This window comes from Gambusia affinis, linkage group LG21, assembly GCF_019740435.1.
Source record: "Gambusia affinis linkage group LG21, SWU_Gaff_1.0, whole genome shotgun sequence".
In the NCBI taxonomy this organism is placed as follows: Eukaryota; Metazoa; Chordata; class Actinopteri; order Cyprinodontiformes; family Poeciliidae; genus Gambusia; species Gambusia affinis.
Window position 1 is genome coordinate 5,614,813 of NC_057888.1, and position 21,884 is coordinate 5,636,696.

At 35.8% G+C, this 21,884-nt stretch overlaps 1 protein-coding gene across 5 annotated transcripts in view; it reads right to left on the reverse strand.

The window, feature by feature from the left end:
• Positions 1-13,480: 13,480 nt before the first annotated feature.
• LOC122823984 (RNA-binding Raly-like protein) overlaps positions 13,481-21,884 on the reverse strand; it is a 111,749-nt gene continuing 103,345 nt past the window's right edge. For all 5 annotated transcript variants that reach the window (XM_044104110.1, XM_044104108.1, XM_044104107.1 and 2 more), the window contains 2 exons: positions 19,243-19,281; positions 13,481-15,457 (listed from right to left, as the gene is read on the reverse strand). In XM_044104110.1, coding sequence (XP_043960045.1) covers positions 19,249-19,281 — 33 coding nt within the window. In that variant the 3' untranslated portion in view covers positions 13,481-15,457; positions 19,243-19,248. The remainder of the gene's footprint in view (positions 15,458-19,242; positions 19,282-21,884) is intronic.

The window sequence follows — 21,884 nt, forward strand, 5'->3', positions numbered from 1 at the left end:
ATTGCATTTTAGGAAAAGCCACTGGATGTTTTAGGTCCGTTATTAAAAAATATGCATGAATGCCTTTTATTCCACCTTGAATTTTCTATTTCAATATTTTAATTGTGTATTTTCTGAATTTTACCTCAACATCAGCTGCATAAACTGGCAAACCAGATCCAGGCTATTCAGGAATTGTGAGGAAGGACCAAATTATTCAGAGGGCCGCAAATGGCCCCCAGGCCAAACTTTGGACACCCCTGCTTTAAATCCAAATAATTTTCTTCTGGTCACGCCCCCAACTCAACGTTTACACTCGCATGTGAAAATTGTTACAAAGTTTCTGAGATTAATCTCAAAATATCTGAGATTTTTCTAGCAAGTTTTTGACTTTTAAAACTAAAAAATGTCTGTTTTCTAGAAAAAGGAAATTTTCTTGCTTTTTTTCTTGAACATTTTTGAGATTAATCTCAAATTATCCCAATTTTTCATAGCAATTTTTTTATTCTTAAACTTAAAAAATCTGTGTTTTCTAAAGATTAATCTCAGAATATATTTTTTTCTTTTTAGTAAATTTTCATTTTTTTAAGGGTCAATAATTTTCTTGCTTTTTTTCTGGAAATTTCTGAGATTAATCTCAAATTCTTTTATTTTTTTTCTAGCAAATTTCTGAGCAATTTCCAAGACTTTCTAGAAAACCTTGGTGATTAATCTCAAAAGTTTTTTAGTTTGAAATGTACACCTAATATGCCTCCTTTATGTTTTCAACATGCTGTTAAAAAATCCACATTTAAGTGAGTTTTCTGCAAATAATCTCACTAAATACCGAACCACAAAAGTACCAGGGTTCCAGGTATTATTTATTTAAACATTTGAACCTTTTAAGTTTGGCCAAAAACAGCAGAAATCTGCAAGAGGGGGAAATACAGTTTTCACCTCACTGTCTTTATCGATTAATTTTCTTTTTGAAATGTAGGAGCCAACAGGACACCCAGTCGATTCCACAGCTTCGCCCAGCTTTGGTTTAGTGGTGAACACCGAGGGAAAGCGTCTCTGCTGAGCCTCCCAGCACTCCCAGCGTCTGCAGGAACAACCTTCTGCTGCGGCTCAGCTTCAGCCACTAAGAGCAGGACGCATCGATGTGTGCACACATAAACAAACTGCGTCTTCAGCCTAAGTAATGAACTGTGCAAAAACCCATCTGTGTTCCATTTTCAGTTTATAACATCTGCATCAACATTAATGAGCCCACAGACATATTGGTGAGCAACATAGTCTGCTTTGTAGCATATATTTCCTTCACACTTTTTCTTTGTGGTTATCAAAAATAACCCCCCCCAAAAAAAAAAACTGGATTTGGGAAAATGCAGTAGCTTTCTGAACAAGAGAACATTTAGAAACCATTTGAAAAGCCAATGAACTCATTAGTTCTGAAGCCATGAATGTGTTTTAAATAGCTACTATCATTAACAGGAAAAACTGCCTGAAGGGTTCATGATTTAGGAAACACAGATAAAAATACTTTTAATCTTGTTTTTATTATTTGAAGCTCCATTGGGACATGTAAAATCTGTAATAAATTATTGTAATTAAACTTTAATCATGATGGTGGAAACAAGACTAAGAATTTTCAACCTTAGTAACCTTAACGTTTTGGAAAAGCTTTAATTCATGTTTTTTAATTTTCTTTCCAAAGAGTCTCACGTTCTTGCAATCTTTTAAGGTGATTACGATCAATAGGCTTTCTAAAGGCCACAAAGTTTTTCTTTACATTTTAGCTCTAACCTGACATGATCTTGAACTCAATAGACTGAATATAAATGAATTAAACTGAAATAATACTATTTCCATGTGAGTAATAATACAAAAAAAAATAAAAAATAAAAAGGTAGATTTTAACTTCAAGAATAAGGACACAGATTTTTCCTTGCACCAAATATGTGCAAATCTCAAACTGGATTCAAAGGCAGATTTTCCAATTCAATGAAGCTAAGAAGTAAACATTTCTTTTTATTAATGTAGACGTTATGGATGCTGGTCGAATATTTATGGAGATGTGAACAAAAAAATAAGAAAGAAAAGTTACATTTGACTGACAGGAAATATTTTTTACTTGTTAAAACAAAAGTGAAAACAAGGTTTAATTGGATTCTAATGCATTAAATGTTATTTATATCAAAGGAAATTAAATGTCACTCATATACAAGTTGTCAATGAAAGGGTCTCCTGTAGCAGACAGTGTTACAGCAAATCTATAGAAGCCTCTGACAAGAGTATGCTCAGGGTTCTCAGCAATATTCTTAATTTTATGACAAATTCCTATTTGATTATTTTCCACTGGCATAAACAAAATCACTGATCGGTCTTCAATAATAATTGATGAAGGAGCAATTTCAGAAACTAGCTACCAACAGTTAGCAGCAAAGAAACTTCCTCCAAATAAAAATAAAAGCCAGTCTGTGGGAGTCTGATCACAATAAGCTATTAAAGTCGTTAACTGAGTTAATGTCTGTCTCTCAGTTTGCCTGCTGCAGCTTTCGAAGCAGCATTGTGTTGTTTTGTGAAGCGCTAACTCTCCCAGAGTTATTTTGCTCTGGCACCTCAGGGCCACCATGCCTCACAGGCGGATGTTTTGGAAGTAATGGGGAAAAAAAGGCTTCACAGAGTTTCAGAATGACTGTGAAGGCGTAGAAATTAATCAAGGCAGTGCAGCAGGAGCCACAGCGCCGAGGACATGAGAAGACTAAAGAAAAATACTTGTCTGGCTGGTAATAACCAGGAATTTATGGTATTTAATGAAAAAAAAATAAATGAGGGCGCTCATAACTCCTAATACAGTCGTGGGAAAATTAAATGAAACCTGTGATTTAATAATGTGCGGCAACGTTTAGTTGCAATAACCTGAAGAAATGATTTTCTCTATAACTTTATCACTCTCTCATATCACTGTGGAGGAATTGGCCTTCAGTTTATTGAGGTTTGCAGACATTTTTGTTTTCTCTGCAGCTCTCCTACGGTCCCACAACAGCAGCTCAGTTTGGACTTTGACAGTTTAATTGCAAACTGTTAATTCTTTTGTTTTTCGGCCTCATTGTTGAGGATTTGCAGCTTTGTTTGGTATCAGTCGAGCCGTTTGGGCCAAGATTGGTCTGTCGGACAGATGGCCTCACATTGGTCTCTGGAAAACTTTGGTATACAGAGGAGAGAGATTATGTTAACACAGTGACTCCAGGGATCTCAAGTCTATGGTTGTAAAGTTACACAGTAGAAAATTAACAGCAAATATCTGGTTTATTGTGAGTGTTAATTTTTCAAAGTTATAATTTTGCATAATAACCCTCATTTAAAGTAGCGAAAGAACTTTACATCTTCTCAAACTGAGATTATCACATTATAGATTTGTGTCAGCTGCTTTTAAATTAACTTTTCCATTCTGTGCTCTGCAGAGTTGGAAGATGAAAATAAACATCTATTTTAATGCTGGGAGAAGTTTGAGCTGCATGTTAGAATTAGAAAGCTAATTAGAGAATTTAACCAGGTGTATTTGCATCTACACTGGTTTAATTGTGTCTCCTTTACAAATTAAGTTGTTCTACCAAAACAGAAGAAGCAGATCGACTCAGACAGCTTCACACGGATAGCTAAATTACATCCAGACTATTTTCCCAGGCCTTCCTCTGGCGCTGGAGGCCATCTTCAGGATTCCTCCTTCCTCGCTGGATTCTCCATCGATCCCCCGTCACAAAGCCCCCACATCGCCCTGAGCATCTGTTTTGGAGAATCAAATTATGCATGGAGATATAATTCAAAAACCAGTGTCACCCCCTCAGCATAACTCATGATTTATTGATGCTTTAGAGCCCACATTAATATTCACACTATGAATAAAACTAATCTAACACGGTTTATGATTGTTAGCCATTCTGATGTCTTCATTATCTGCCCAGCGGTTTGCAGCGAGGTTAATCTGACTTTCAGACATGTGGTGTTTGTACAGTATGGGCTCCTCTTGTTATGCCTAACCTTTTAAAAGGTTGCAGCATTTCATCTGACATTTTAGAAACGGCTCATTTGCTTTTGCCGGCATGCCATAAGAGAAAGAAGACGTTGGGGTTTTAGCTGAAAACCTGCAGGGAAATGTTTTCTCTACTGGTTGAAATAAAATTTTATTGCCTGATCTAGTAGTTATTGTAGAAACTATGTTAGGTTTGGAGTAGTTCTGATTTGTTCTTTTTTATTCTTGATGTTTTTAGTTGAAGCGTTGCACGTCTGGTTTTTGATGCTGTGCAGCTAGAAGAGTTTTTACTTTTGTTCTTTTACTTTTCGGACGGTTGTGATGATGCGTAACCTTGGAAACAAGGTGTTGCTCTTACAACTGAGAGGAGCTAATTTGCAGGGAAGGAGGAGTTGCAACATTTCACTTTCATTTTGGATAAATAGGTGTTTTCAATTGAATTTAAACTAACATTAATATATTTTTAACTTTGCCTGTACCTGAACTTTACTTCAAACCCAATCTTCCGTTTATATTATCAGGATTTCATCTGATAGACTAGCAAAACCAATAAATAACTAATATTTCTATCTTTATATGTGTAAGACATGTAGTGACATGCCTGTACTTACTCACAGTAAAAATATATTGAAAGCATATTTCATGTTTTATTTCTTAAAAATCATTCAAAACCATTTCTTTTTCTTCCATTCCTCAAAGATATGCAATTTTGCATCAGTCTTCTATATAAAATCTCAATAAAGCACATTGATGTTTGTGGTTTTAGAGTGCAGAAATATGAAAAGATTCATTTGCACTGCAAAAATGCAAAATCTTACCAAGTAATTTTGTTTAGTTTCAAGTGCAAATATCTCAGTAAACGTGAAATAAGACAGAACTAACTCATAAGCGACTTATCATCAATTAATAGAAGCTTGTTGTAAGTCAATAATTCCTTAATAGTGATGAAAAAGTACTGTTAATTTTTACTTAAAACCAGACATTTTTCCCATGTTGTAATTTAAAGTAATCTACCAGTAGAACTAGTACTTTTTAAATTAATATTCAAGAATTATTTACTTAAAACAAGGTCCTATATCTTGATGAAAAGTTACCTGTAACCTTCTAGAACTAGAAACTGGACAAAAATATGTAACAAGATTTTGTGCTTTTGCAGTGCGACGCAAATACTGTGGAAAAAAGTGGAAAAAAAAGGATCAGGATTCCTAAACCAAATTCTTTCTATGATAAGACTTTGTGAGTCACGTTGCAGTTAAAACAGAGAAAACACATAAAATAATGATGGGAGTGACATTGCTGACGAGTATCATGAGAGAAAATGCATTTTAATTATAGATCAGAGATGTGAAGTGGGAGTAAAAGCAGCTTTGGCTGCAGTTTCACATTAATTATCAACAAACGTAGAAAGCTTCAAACACTTCAGAAAACTTCCATCAGTGAGTTCAAGCAAAGAAAAGTTCACAGAAGAATACAATTCTCATTCTTTTGCAAAACAAACGTGTGAATAATTAGATTTATTAAGTTAAATTTGAGCAGAAAGGCGTAAGTGCTCTGAAATTCAGAGGCACATTTTAGGAAATCAATTCCTTTTACTCAAACCAGTAAAAGCCACAGATGAGAATCCTTTGGAGAGAAAAAAAGCAATCAGAGAAACCGTTCATCTCTCGCTGGGTTGCATCAGAGAGGTTTTTCTTTTCTTCTTCCTGTTACCTGAAGCCGTCTCCTTCTCTGCTCTGCCAGAGCGCATCGAGACCTTCAACACGAGGGAATGGAGTAACAGCGCTGGTCTGTATCCCAACTTATGGCTAAAAAAATTCACCAAACGGTGTGGAGACCAGCGCTACTCTGAGTCAAACAAGCTCCTTTAAGAGGTTAAATCGGAATGTTCTTAAAGGGCCGGTTGTTCCAGAATGTGTTGATAAACCCATTAAACTGTTAAAATATCAATAAACAGCTGTTGTTTTAGAATTCAATGAGTTAAAATTAAATAATATTGAGGATTGTTTTTGTTTATGTGTTTTTTCTTTTGCAATCAAAGTCACAGATTTTGCGATGCTAATTTAGGAATATTTGTAAGGAATTTTTATAGCGTGTTCTAATGTATGCTGTTACATTAGCACAGCGTGCTTGAATAAAAATGATGTTCTATTAATTGCTTATTGCTCATGGACTATAACTTGACATCGGCTGAGGCAGTGGTCACTTAAACTCGATGTTTTTGGCCAATTTTGAGAAAAATTAGCAGTAAAAACTAGAGAAAATGTGGGAATCTGTAGATTTTCTATGAGCTTTGAGTGAATTTTGCAGATTTGTTAAAAAAACTGGAGGGACTTATTCATGCAATTTGGAGCCTAGAGGGCCACATAAAAAGCTAAGGCGGGCCACATTTGGCCCCCAGGCCTTGAGTTTGACACGTTTTCTATGTCTTGCTGAAAAGTTAGTTTTGTTTTACTAAGATATTTACAGTAGAAACTTGACAAAACTACTTGGCAAGATTTTGTGTTTTTGCAGTGTACTGATAATGTGCACACTGCCAGGCAGACAGACAGACACACACACACACACACGCACACACACACCTCCCATAACCTTGGTCCACCACGGCGTGCCTGGAATCAATCAGCACTGAGATATGGCCGCCGTCATGGCTGTGGCCAATTTTGGCATGCAAGGTTCCCCTTAATAGATAAAGAGATGAAGATCAATAGTCAATTTGGCCTTGGAATGAGGCTCCAAGGGATCAGGCAAAATTCATCTCTGAAAACTATATTTTCTCCTTTTTTTTTATCCTGGAGAAGTTGTAAAAAATGATGAATATTTAGAAACTGTACAGTAATAAGGAGTACAACTAAATACTAAATACAACTAAAACATTTGGAAACATTAAAGAAAATCTTTTCCTCTTGACCTTCTGACATTGTTTATTTTCTTTTTGTTTTTATGAGGTATTGTACTTTGAAATGCCTTGTTGCAAATTATTCAAATTTTTTTATTTTTTTTCCAAAACTGGTGTGTTTTCATTAAGAGAATTCATTTTTGTAATTTCCATTTCCTTAACTCTATAGTTAATGGAAACACAGGTAATGTGAACTATATTTCTGACAATTAGTCCTGTCACAATATAAAATTTTGCTGGACGATAAGTTGTTCCTGAAGTTATTGTGATAAACAGTAATACTGTTGTTTTAAGTAGTACTATAAATTCTAATCCACATTTAACTCTGGAACTGGATGACATTTTAAATACTCAAAATAAATACACAAAACAACAGAAACAACTAATAAAATGAGTCAGGACGTTTCTGTAAACAAAATTACTATTCATAAAAGAGACTAACGCATCAAGCTGAAGACCAATTTGGGTAGAAAGAGAGAGAGAGAGAAAAGAAAAACAATAAATCACAAATGACTGGTTTATTGTTATTTGTGACAAGCTTACTGACAATTACCGTATTTTCCGGACTATAGAGCACGCCTCACTATAAGCCACACCCACAAAACAAAAAAAGACAACAACAAAAAACTGGAAGCGTACATATATAAGCCGCGCCGGGCTATAAGTCGCTGGTATCTCCACCGCTCTCGGTTTTCCACAAGGACGCAGCGGAGGGCATTGTTCTAAATAAAAATCAGCCCTTTCTTCTCTGATTTCCAATTTTGACTTCCTATGATTCACTTCCTGCTACAGAGCCCCCTGGTGGTTGAAGAAAAATCCACTGAAAAGCCGCACCGGGCTACAAGCCGCATGGTTCAAAGCATGGGGAAAAAGTAGGGTCGAAAAATACTGTAGATTTAAATAAGCTTGGTCATCTTTAAACTGGTTTCCCTCTGGAAATATTTCAAGAGAGAATAAAACCAGTCACAAAACTCATTAGTGGTATTATTTCCAGCCTGATTCAGAATCGGTCTACATTCGCCGTTTTGAGTAGATGAAGCTGCTTATGCTTATGCTGGGTTATCATAGGTAGGCGTTGGAGGTATTTTTGATGTGACTGTAAATATGTCCCTGATCCCCGTCGACCTCTCCACAGAACAAAGGAAGTGATTCAATAACGACGCGACACCTCGAGCCATGCAGGCAAACCATGCAGCTTCAGAAGATACCAGTCATTATCCCTCCTCTCCTTTATCTCCTGTCTGCCTTCCTCACTCTCCTGCTCTCTGTTGCTCTTCAGACAGGTATTCCTCCAGACAGCAGCAGAAAACACAGATAAATGATTCTCATCTCCTCGATGGTCCTCGTGCTTTCAGTGTAACGGAGAATGTTCCTTTTGAATTAAATAGTTTCAGAGCAATTAGTGCAACACTGAGGGGATAACTCGGGTCCCATAGCTGTAGATCAAAGACCACTCCTTTATTAGCTACAGAGAGATGTGTTTTACTAAAATGGCTGACATTTCATTAGTGTTTCTAGATTTATACATCAACTTAGCTAATTTCTCTGGAAAGCATTTTGGGTTTTAAACGTGCCACAGAAATTATATTTTTTTTATAGAGCATTTCAGCAACAAGGCAGTTCAAAGTGCTAAAAAACACAACATTTTGTCAACTACCTGTGTTACGGCTTGGATTTGCCATATCAACCCCAACCTTAACTCAAGTAAGGCTGAGGCAGCAGCCACTTAAAGCCAGCAGTTTTCTGAAAGTTTGTTCCAGATTTGTGGTGCATACAAGGTGAATGCTGCTTTTCCATGTTTGGTTCTGGTTCTGGGGATGCAGACCAGAACCAGAACCAGAACCAGAAGGGAACAGAAGATTTTTAATGTATTGTGCTGCTAAGCTGTTCAGTGATTTATAAACTAACAGTATTTTAAAGTCTATTCTCTGAGCTGCAGGGAGCCAGTGAAGGACTTTAGAACCGGGTGATGTGCTCTGTCATCCTGGTTTTAGTCAGAACGCCAGCAGCAGCGTTCCGGACGATTGATTTTTTTTAGTTAGACCTGTAAAACACTGTTGCAGTAAGAAATGCGACTAAAGACAAATGCTTGGATGAGTTTCTATAGCTCTCGTAAGAGCTTTAGTCTTTTAATCCTGGAAATGTTCATCAGGTGATGGAAGGCCGACTTTGTAACTGTCTTTAAGTGCCTCTGAAGGCAAATAGTCATTTAAAGCTGCAAAAATGATAGATTTCAGTGAAGCAATGTTTACCTTTTTTCCTTTTCATTTGACATAATCTGTCGTATTTTATTTATTACATCAAAAATCTGTTAGGAACAATGATAGGAAGCCACTAAACTTTGCATGGTGGTCAGTTTCTATTAAGATCAAGAAGTTTTACCTTTTTGAGTCCCTAATCCCAACGTCATCCATCAAACGATGGTCTTCTCATGACTTGCATTTAGCAGAATTAACCATTACAATTCAGCCTGCTCTCCACTCTACCTTTGACATTCATCACTGTGTCGCGTTTTCAATTTCGAACCACATCATGATTGATTCCATCTGTAAAACCCGGTTGACTTTTCCATCCCAGGCCAGGGGAATTGATTGATCGCCGTTGCGACTGAATCAATGCGATATCATCTGGCAATAAAACAATTTGGGAAGATGTAGTGTGGCATTTAGATGCTTTCACGTCTGGTCATGTTCGGGGGAAGAAAAATTGAAACTATTATTAAGCTTTTGAGCCATTACAAATATCTGAAACGACAAAATGGGTTTCTGAGAGAGTTCATGGTGGGTTAGTTTAGTGTGTTGCTCCTCCAGTTGAACCTGGTGACTTTGCAACGTGTGATCTGTCACTGTTATCAATTTCATTAAAGCTTCTGCACAGATGAAAAAAAAATCTCACCTCGAAATGCGAGTAAATTAATTTGTTTATTAAATGAAACCTTGAAAGTATGCGCATCATACAACCCCCCACCCCCTAAGCTAATATAATATAAATGTTAATTACTTTTTGTGCAGTGAGCTGGAGAAACAAATGTTTACAATACAACAAATGCTCTCCAACTTTCAATGCCAGAATGGAAAAGGTCGCAGGTTGTTTCTCGACACTTGCTTAGCTTGAACAGAAAAAAACATATTTACAGACGATGATCTACCGCATAAATCTTTATTAAACATCTTGGTGAGCGCTGCTCTAAATTATGTTTACTTTCCATCACTGTATTCCATGCAATTTGAAAATGCAAATGCTTTTGCAGTCTCGCAGCTTGAGAGTGAACCAATCGCATAACGTGGCTCCCAAATGGAAATTAGATTTAGTGAAGTGAGTTAATAAACTCCTATAAACATGCAGATGTTACCATAGAGCCATTTTCTTTATGCATGTCCAAGATGATATCATCAGGGATGGCAAAAATTACTTCTGTAATGTTGTACCACAGAAATCCAGCCATGATTCATGTTTATAAGTCACGCTGTGATGATTTTCCATTTATGCTCCATTCCAGTTGTACTGGGAACTGGGAAATTCAGACTTCCCAGTCAAAAGAAATCAACTCCAACACTCTCTGAAGTCAGATTTCCTGCTGGGAAACTGGGAGCAACTCCAACTAACCCCCAGTTAGGACTTTGTGTTTCAACAGTGGGAACATGTTTATTTTTCAAGTCACACATGTAAGAGTGTCTTAAATCAACGTTACATGTTCACTGCAAAAACACAAACTCTATTTTTGGTCTAGTTTCTACTGCAAATACCTTAATACACTTGAAATAATACAAAAATAACGTACAATCAATTTCAGCAAGATAAAGGAGTTCGTTTTAAGGAAAAGTGTGATGAACTAGTTTCGCGGAGATTATTTCACCCGTATTCAAGCGATAAGTCGTTAAAACTTTAAACATTAAAAATCATCGTCCTCCATCTTTTTCAGAAGTAGTCACATCCGGTTGTTCATTACGACTTGTGTGATGTGAAAAAAAATAGCAGATTTGCAAAATACATTCATTTTGATTAGGGATGCACTGATTTATAAATCCCGATTTCCTTAATTACTACAAGAGAACGGTGATTGGCGGATTTTTACATGTGAGGCCGATCTTATCCACAGATCTTATCTACTTCAGCAAAGATCTAAAAATCCTCTTCTGGTTTGAGTAACAGACCGGCCCACACATTTACAGTTAACAATAGCCGCACCTCTGTTGCCAGTTCAGCAACTTCTTTGCTATATTAGGAAATATTTTGTGTTTTTGCAAAAAACAAAAAAAAAATGGCATGGACCAAAATTGGAATCGGCAGGTCAGGCTTTTAAACCAGCGATCGGTGCACCTCTAGTTTTGATACACCAAAAACCACCTCATCGTAGTGCAACAATGCTTTAAATAAAAAAAAAAATGTTTTTTTCAAAATGTACATGTTTGCATTAAGCAAATTTATTCATGCAATTTAAATTGGTACAATTATATAATCAGTGGAAACACAACTGCTATTAAAAAAACACTCAACTTTTCTGTAAAAACAGGTAAATATTTAGTTTCAACTTTGAAATTCTAATTCTTAACCATAAAATGTACTGTTGTGTGACAAAAAAAAGCAAAACTACACAAACCTAACACAATTTTGAATAACAAAATATTAAGGAGGTAGATTGATTTCCTTGGACTGCCACTTCACATTAATCCAAAACGGCTGAACAAACCTATCAATGGTGCAAATCTTGTTTCCTTTTCAATAAATAGTCGCTAACACAGTGTTTTACTTCTTTTACCTCAGAGTTTCCAGTCTTAACTATACAGATGAATAAACTGCAGAGCTTTAATAAGAAGTGAAAAGTTTCTCGTGTAGGTTAAACAGCTGTGCCCAGCAGGCTCGGCACCGGCGCTGTGGATTTTATTCAGCTGGCTAATTACATGTGAAGTTGGCCCTTATTAACCTTTAACCATTACCTTTTACTCAGAATAATTGGAGTGCTTTAAATCAGCCATCTGTTGCTGACAGTTCACCTTTGCAGAGTGTAAGTGACAAGTAATCAGAACGCAGAAAAAACTAGAAAGTCCTGTACCATCTATCTGAAAACACATTTATGAGACAGACTTCTGTAAGTCTGTTCATCTCACTGTTTTTTTTTTTAATTTCATGTTGGAAAACTAAACTCTTCAAAGCGGAGGTTTAAGCATAAAAATACTTAATTATTTAAGTAGCAATTTCAGTAAAAGTCCCCTTGAAATGGGTGAATTTACTTGGTGTGGTTATGGCAGCAGTAAACAAATGTCATCCTGCAGAAGCCTTAAAATCTTCCAAAAACAACATTTATATTCAGCCATTAAAATTACATTAGGAAGCAAATGGATTTGGTTTCTTATGTAGCATATTTTAAAGACAACTTTAGGATTTTCAGCCAGAAGCCATACACTTAAACTCATTTTATTAATTCTTTTAATTCTGTTTACAGTGTGATGGTTGTTTGTTGCATAATTTCAGGGTTTTATTATTATAATTTCAAAACTAATTGTTTAAAATGAAAATGAAAATCAATGAAACTGGATAGATTTAAATACAGGACACGATAGTTTTATTCACCAATAAGAACACAAAGTTATCTACAAGGACAACGACTCCAGCAGCCTCACAACAGTTAGAGTAATAATGAAAACTGAAAATACAAAGTTACAGTAAACATGCCGTTTGATAAAAATATCTTTACAAAAAAATGTACATTTCTATACAACAGTTGTCACTTACACGTCTCTACAAGTCCCACAATACTGGAGCGAGCCAGTTTTCAACAAACCGTCAGCACAGCGTCACTTTGCTACAAGTCGTCATCGGCTGAAATAAACATGGAAGGGATTAATTACAGCGAATGTGAACGCGTTGAGCCAGAAACGCTCCAAAGTGACCCAGATAAACGATGACAGATGAAAGAAAGGAGTGTTTCCTTTTTTTAAATTTTTCCTTTTCTTTGTGAGTGTGGTTATTTTTATTTTCAAAAGATGTGATGCATCACCATACTGCTTAATAATAAAACAAAAATAAAGAAAACATGAACCAGATCTCTCTCAATAAATGTGTCTTGATACAAAAATAGTGCTAAATATTACACTTTATCATTATTAAACAGACACTGAATGAGCTGAAGGCAGTTTCTTATTTTTCAAGCAGTTTTTTGGCAGCGCTGCGAGGACTGATGGGTTTGTTTATGAAAGTGAGAGACGTGAGCTTTCCTTCACATTCTGCTTTAAAGTTTAAACATCTGCTTCTCTTATTTTATTTTAATAAAGTAATGGCTACAAAGTCAAGAAATCAATTTCAATCTCACTTTAAGAAGAGAAATTTGTATTTTACTTAGGAATACAACATAATTGGACCTGTATTCCTGTTAGTTTTGATATTTATTTTGTCTTATAGCTAATGAAAAATCTCCCCAAATAAGAAATGTATTTAATTTGTTCACAGCAGTGGTGTCCAAATTCAAGGGCCGGGATCCTGCATGATGTAGCTCTTTCTCTGGTTCACACCTCGCGTCAATATGTGACGCATGGTCAGACGGCGTCCCAACTCGTCAATATATGACGAGTCGGGTGTGAGAATGTGTTGGAATCAGATGATGCTTTGGTAGCAGAACCTCTGCAGAACTTTGACATTTGAATCAGCTGCGTTGGAGTTAAAGTACATCTAAAACTGACAAAACATCGGCACTTAAAACCTGAAGTTGGACACCCAAAGTAAGAAAAGTAGGCAAAATGTAGTTTCTAAAGAAGCTGGGAAATTTAGCAAAAGGAAAAAAATGTGGCAGAAGTGACGGGGATAAATGCAGCCTTGAGGATTTTGAAGGGAGATAATTTAATTTTTCTGATGAAACTGACATTTTTATTTTATTAGTTGCAAATCCTACTCAAAATCATAATCAACCTTTAAAACCTCTGGAGCCAATTTTGCATTTGGTCCAGCTCAGCTAAATTTATTAAGAGCTGCATGACTCTGAATCAAAATGGGGTGCTTTTAATCGTATCTGCACTAACACACCTGAATCAAACGACGGTAATCACCAGGCAACTGGTTATAATTCATCTTATTTAGGGTTCATTATATTAAAATATAATGAATATGAAGATATTTAAACGTTCTAGAACCAAGTTTTATTGTGCTGGTCTGTCAAGTTAAATCCCAATAAAACTCACTGAAACTTACAATGGAGTATTAGGACCAGACTAAGAAAAATCTAAATAAATATGAAAATACAGTCATAAAATTGTGGGAATAAACTTGCATGAGAATAAACTTGTAGAATTATGAGAATAGAGTCATAAAAAAAAGAAGTCAAAATAATGTGAATAAAGTTGTAATGAGAATAAAGTCATAATATTATGGGAATAAAGTCAAAATAAGTGAATAAAGTTAAAATTAGGGGAATAAAGTCATATTATGAGGATAAACCTGCAGGAGAATGAATGCAATATTATAGGAAATAAAGCTGTAATATTAGAATAAAGTCATAAAAAATGAAGTTGAAATAATGTGAATAAGAGAATAAAGTTGAAATAATCTTATGAATAAAGTCAGAATATTATGAGATTAAGGTAATAAAATTCTGAGAATAAAATTGCATGACAATAAAGTTGCAGTATTACAAAAATAAAGTTGAAATAATATGTGAATAAAGTAGTAATATAACTATTCTTATAACACTACAACTTTAATGTTGTTTATTTCCACAATATTATGACTTTTATTCTCGTAACATGTATTTTTGGATTTTCTTAGTTTGGCCCTTACACTCCGTTGTAGAAACTTATGATTGTAACATGAAAAAAACAACAAAATCAAACCCTCGATCATTTTGAAAGCTCCTGCTTCGCTCTCTCGCCTGAATGAGACGCTGTGAATCAGTGCAGAATGTCGGAGATGGAGCGGGAGAACAGCAGCAGTGCATGTTGGGATGCATGGGGCCGAGTGGGCCCCTGCTTCCCCATCAGGAGGTCCCTGCCAGGCTTGGCTCGCTCCGCCACAGGAAGCCCTCGCTGCTTCTGAAACTTGGCAGGAGCGGAGATGCACGGTGGAACAGCCCCACAGGGACGCTTGTGTGATAAATGGATAAAGCTGGATGGCGTTTTGCTCACAGCTATTGGCTTATGCATGAGTCCAAATCCAAAAGCAGACGGCGGTGGCGGCGGCGTCTCATTTATTTTCTGAACACCACTCTGCGACCGGAGATTGTCCTTACCTTCACTTATACATTTGATGTTTGAGAAATAAAAACGCTTAAAGAAAGGAGTAGTAAGATTACAGCGCAAGCACATTTCATAAAAGCATCAACAAATATTTATAAATCTTCCTGTTTCCTTTCGTGCCGTGTGATATAAGCTGCTTTTTGATGTAAACTCCAGGAGAGAAACGTTAAAACAGGTCTTGGGTAAATTTTACTTTAACAGTTTGCGCTGCAAACACGACTTGGCATCTCCAAAACACAACTTACAGTCCCCGAATCCTCATCTTTCACAAATTCCTTTTATTCTGCCTCTTGAAGGTGATGATGAAATCTAAAACCTACAACCAGGAGAGCTTGCTTCTTTGCCCTGCAGAGGAAAAGAAGAAACACGGTGACCATTTCTCCTGCAGACCCACATGCTCCCTGTTTGTTTACACGGCGTAAATCTGAGGCGGATTAGGCAGAAATGTTAAAGCTTCCCGGTTATAAATAGACCTAAAAATGCAGGAACAGTTTCCCTGGCCTGCAAGTGAAACCATCCATGCATTCTGCCCAAACTCAAGAGGGATTTTTCAGTTTTTAAATACATGTCATGCAAAGAGGCTTTCTGAAGTGAACTCTGACCAAAAAAAAAAAAAAAAATGGAAAGGATGTGGAAAGTACAAGTGTTATGTGATTTCTCTAGAGCTGGATAAAAGTGGGTCAAGCAGCTGCCAGAAGCAGCTCTGGGGTGAATATAATTATACCGAAGACAGAAGAAAAAAATCCACCTTTTGTTTTTAAACGTTTTGCCTTAAATTTAGAGAAAGTTTAACAGGAATAAAGGAGTTTAGAACAGTGATCTTTTAAGCATTTAGAAAAATAAAAGTTTACATACAGAATGATTGCTGTCTCTTTAAATAATGAGTCCTTTAGGCCACACACTCGATATAACATCAAGACCTTTAGTATCTTCAAGGACCAGTTGTGCCAGTATGTATTGATAAAACCCATTAAAAAGTTGTTAAAATATTCATAACTGGCTTCGATAAGTACGCTGCAGGATTTCACAATTATTTTTGCAAAAATCTGAATCACTAATTTTGATCAGAAATATCTGTGAGGAAGTTTGAAATATTTGTGCTTATGCAAGTCAGCAAATGTGACTTTTTGTTACTCGCCGTATCGATTACAACTTGACATCAAGTAAGACTGAGGAATGAGTGTAAAATTAAATAAATAGTGCCGCCTGACGGTGGGAATGAAACCAAATGTTTCTCACCATTTCACAGTAACCCATTAGTGTGAAAAATTGAACTAATGCAATTTTTTGCAGACCCAATTGCACTAAAATTGAATCTGTACATTTCCACGGCTGCAAAATTGTGAAAAACTGGATGAACTGATTGACGTAATTTGGTGTCTCGAGTTTGACAAGCGTGCTTTTTCTTTTTTTGGGAGGACTGTTCAAAAGTAACTTTGTTCTCTGTTGCAAACAAATATCTTGAGTTTAGTCCAAAGGCTTTTTGGAATTAACTGGAACAATGAATATACGTGGAAAAGTACCTCGTTGTTTTGGATATGTTTAGTTGAGGATGTGTGATGCTTTGGGTCTAAATTTCTTTAATAGGAACCTTTTCTGCCCGACTCCAAGTAGAAAAGTAAAAATGAGTCCTCACTGTTTTTTTTTAATAGGATACCAATAAATAATAACACAAAATGGCTTACCAGACTTAAAAAAAGAATAAAAATGCTGCTCAATTGGTAAAGAAGCAGAATTTACTCATTTTAAAGATTTGATTTAAAGATACTCCCACCGCACTAAAAGATTTAATAACTTTAAGGGTTTTTACACATCTGTATGAGGGATTGCCAAACTGTTACATGCACAGTATGACAGTCTTCTGTTTGAAAAGGAGAATTGGAGAAAATAACCAGCCAACGCATGGGGGAAAACTCTCCTGCATTATGCAAGCAAACATGAGAAGAGTGTCTGCCTTTCAACATGACAGCGATCCAAAGCACAGAGCCACGCTGACGGCAGCCCTGGAGAACAAAAGAGGGTGAACATCCCCGTATATCTGCTTCCATCCTAAATCCATGTGAGGATGTGAATCAGATGCAAATTGAACCGTTTTTTCCCTCACGAGGAGCAAATATTGATGAAGAAACTGAAGGCAGCAATTGAAGCTAAATTATTTTTTATAAACTATTAATAGAAACTGAAAAAAATCATTTTTCTTTAAGGACAATGAAGCTACAATTTGATAAAAAGGTGAAGCTTTTTTCTGTGTAATATGACGCAGGTTGTTTGAATGCAAATATATTTCTACACTGCAAAAACACAAAATCTTACCAAGTATTTTTGGTCTAGCTCAGTGTAAATATCTTAGTACTCTTCAAATAAGACAAAACTTACCTACAATTAGCTCTTTAGCAAGAAATAGAGGCTTATTTTAAGTAAATAATTCCTTAATATTGATGAAAAATTAATTGTTCTATTGACAGATTATTTAACTTATAGCAAGATTTTTTTCCCTGTGTTATAAACCAATTTAACTGCAAATTATTTTTCATCATCATTAAGGAATTATTGACTTAAAACAAGCCTCTATATTTTACTGAAAAGTTACTTTTAAGTTTGTTTGTCTTATTTCAAGTTTAGTGAGATATCTGTACTAGAAACCAGACCAAAAAAAAGATTTTGAGTTTTTGCAGTGTACTCACGTTTCACATTTTGTCAGATTAAATCCACACACTAATTTATGTTTCCTTGTGGTCTTATGTTATGGACGAACATATGAAGTAGTGCAGAACTGCGGCATTTTAATGCAAGTAGTTAAACCACCACAAATCAGCTGGATTTGTTCACACATGTGGATTGTTATTGATAATTAGCAATCTATTGAAGTCGATTTTATTCAAAAATAGCAGAGCGTAGAGGGCTGAATAGATGTAGCGCTGTAGATTTTTATTCGTAAAACTTTTTGAACATCATCTATCCTTTTCCTTCCACTTTATAGTTAAACATTAGTTTGTTGGTCTACTGCAGGGGTGTCAAACTCATTTTAGTTTTGGGCCAAATCAACATCATGAATGCTTTTAAAGGGCCGGTTGCGCCAGGATGTATTGACAAAACCCACTCACCAACTGTTAGAATATCAACAAATTCTTATAAATAAATAGTATTGAAATTTTCTTCAGTCTCTTCATTTACAATTGTTTTGCTATACATATCAAAGTGTTTGTGGTACTAATTTGGAAATATTTGCACTTATTTACGTCGGTAAATGCGACTTTTTATTACTCGCTGTGTAGATTATGGACAATAATCTGACATCAATTAAGGTTCAGGCAGCTGTTTAGTACAAGTGGGAAAGTTTTTTTTTACAATTTTTGAGAAAAATATGCAATAAACTCCCAATTATGCATTAATGTGAAAAAGTGCGGGGATTTGTTGATTTTGTGTGAATTTCCACAATAATTCGCAAGAAACCGGAGGGACTGATTAATATAATTTGGCAACAGATTAAAACTCCATTGATTTGATAGATAAAATAATATTTAAGCACACTTAGTGTTTAGTCTGAAAAATAATCTCTTAGTCTAGAATTTAGAGGGCCACATAAAAAGCTGTGACGGGCCGTATTTGGCCCACGGTCCTCGAGTTTAACACATGTGATATGTTGCATGTATAAATTGCATTGAATAAAATCCACTGAAGTGTTTTGAATGTGACAAAATGAAAACGTTTGAGTGTTTCAAAGTAGTACATATTTGATTTGTGAAACCAAGGTGGTAATGTCGATGCTGGATCATTATCCACACCATGCAGGCCATGATACTCTTTACTTTAGGCCAACCATTCACACCCCCTCACCTCACAATTCAATTATATGAATGTTGTTTATCGGCTGTTCTGCCCCATTGAAATGCCATTAATGCTCCCTCTGCTGAACTCCATATTAACTGCCCTTCAGCAAAGCCGGTTCTTTAAATGTCATGGACTTATGACTTCTGAGATGATTAACGAATGTTTAGAAATGCTCCACACACAGTTCAGTGGCTACGTTTTAATCTGGTCTGGATGCAAGTCTTTTTAACGAGGAGTTTTGTTGAACAACCGCACGCTGTAATGGTGGTAATGCAGACTTTTAAGTCCAGAGCTCTTACCTTATCTCAGTTGTCGATGTCCGATACGTGGTTCTCTATCTGAAAGGGAGAACATGAAGAGAAAGGGGCTGAGCTCAGTCGTTGTACTTTCAGTTTCTCTAAAGGTCACGGCTGATATAAGCTCAACCGGAGCAGCCACTTACAAAGCAGTCTTTGTGATACATTATCATAAATTGTAATCAAGAAACCTTCAGGGAGCAAAATTGCTTTAATATGTTGCTGAAAAATAATCTCAAACAGGAAGGTAGGGGAAGGTTTTATGAAGAAATGCACAGTTTTGTTTACTGGTTTAATACTCAGTCAATGTAAAAGAATAATAATGATTAAAAAAAATCAATTTTAGTGCTCTGATTACACAGATATAAACTGAAGATTTACCCTTCAAACAGCAAAAAAAATAAAAAATAGGTAGAAACAAGGCTGACAAAAACGCTAAAGCTACGTTAACACAGCAGATGTTAACGCTCAATTTTATTTTATTTTTTTTGCTGAAAAGCATGCATAAGAAGAGAAGTAATAATGGATCAATTTTAAACTTACTCAGAGCCGACAGTATGGCCACAAGATCATAGCAAGACAAAAGAATAAAATAAATACCATCTCAGAGAAAATTTGAAAAATATATAGATTTTTTTGCCTGGGTGTGACATGAAAAAAAAGATGCTGGAATATTGCATTTGGTGCATTGTGTGAGAGAATCTACAAATATCAGATGTATGAAGAGCAATAAGAAAACACCGATGGCGAGATTATTCCAGAAGCAAACGTGGTCCAATAACTGGATGTTCAAGATTACACTGCTGGTGTTGAATAGAGTCAACTCTGACATTTAACACCCGTAATTTTACGTTATCACACTTGTATTGAGTTATTTATGGTTAAAGCAACACTGAAGTCTCAAAACTGCACTCTAATAAGTACTAACGCTGAAATTTTAACTCCTCTAGGATGATTTTAAAGGAAAGGTTTAATTTGTGTTATAAGACTGGACAGAATTGATTTGTAATCACGACGGTTTTACATTGATGTGTATTGGGGACTATGTGACTTTTGTGGATGGGTTTAGGTAGATTTAAAAAAAACTTTGAGAAGCTTGAATTGTTCAGAGCAGTGCTCAGAATATATGGGGATTTGATGTGCTGTTCTCCTCCATTGAGCTCAGGACACAGAAGAACTCAACCGTCTTTGTTAAAAGGTTTTTCCATTTCAGCTCTGCAAGAAAAAGCCACAAGTAGGCAAAGAACCACTGTAAATCATTTACAGGAATAATGTTAAACACTAAAGGTTTTTTAAAAGCTCCAGCTTCAGAGCTCTCTTAATAATTTCAAAAACAAAATTTCAAGCCACAAGGACATCGATTTCTGCAAAACATATTAAAAAAAATACCAGAATTAAATTTAAAGCAACAATGACCTCCACCTTTTTAAATCTGCAGAAAACATGTAATCCATAAAAGAAAAGAAAATACAAACCAATCTAGTGAACCTGCAGGTTTATCTGTGGTTAGAAAAACCACATGCAGATAAAAATTGGCTTCTAGTTGCAGTTTGCCTTTGGAATCAATGTTGTGACAAATGAGCGTTGGGAGCGCGAGCTCACTGGGATCAAAAGGTTCAGTGAATTCAATCGATACCAGCTTTGAGAGAACAATCACATTAGAGGGAAGACTGATGAGACCCGCTTCTTCACTGAAGTTATCGATTGATTTAATTTTCTGTTTTCTACAATGTGGGATTCAAAACGTTTTTCTTTATTTGTGATGGAAAGCAGTAAAACACAATGTAATAACACCAACCTGGTCAAGAATTTAGAGTTTGTGGCACAAATTTATCATGACATTCTGTTTACATGTTACTGACTTAAAGCTGCAGTATGTAAAAATTTTTTATTTACATATTTGTTAAAACGGTTACCGTGACAAAACTGTTTGTTATGAAACAGATAATCTGTGAGAAGCTAAATTTCCCCTATCTCCTCCCTGATATACTATTGCCATCTGAAGAAATGCACAAAAACGACCAATTAGAGCCAGGAGGCGGGTCTTAACGCTGTCAATCAACCGCATTTATTATTCAAAAACCATTTATCTGCCATCATTGGTGGCTATGCTAACTAGCCTAGCATTCACAATAGGATCTGAAAACTGTAGCAGGGAGCACAGGTGGGGACGTGGAAGGAGATTGTGATTGACAGCACTAAGACCCGCCTCTGGTTGTGATTGGTTGTTTTTAGTCAGCAGTGGAGGATACAGAGGAACTCAATCTTTTTTTTTTCCACAAATTATCTGACTTATACCATATTGTTACTACCTGGTGATAGTCTCAAGAAATATGCAAAAAAAGAATAAAAGTTACATACTTCAGTTTTAAATGTGATTTTTGACTTTTTGTTCTTACACTGGTTTAAACCCAATAACTCCTGAAACAAGCATTCTGAGAATCTAATCTTTTCAAATCTGAACAGAAATCTCTTTCTGGTTTTCTTTCAGTGACCTTGTTGAAAAAAAGAATATTCTGCTGTTCTACATCCAGCACTTCACTGTAAATGTAGGCAATGCATTTGAAAAGGCTCCTGCTTTTACTGCATCGTATAAGTGTGCAGTGAGAGCCTCTGAAGAGCCTTTCTTCCATGGTTTCAGCCAG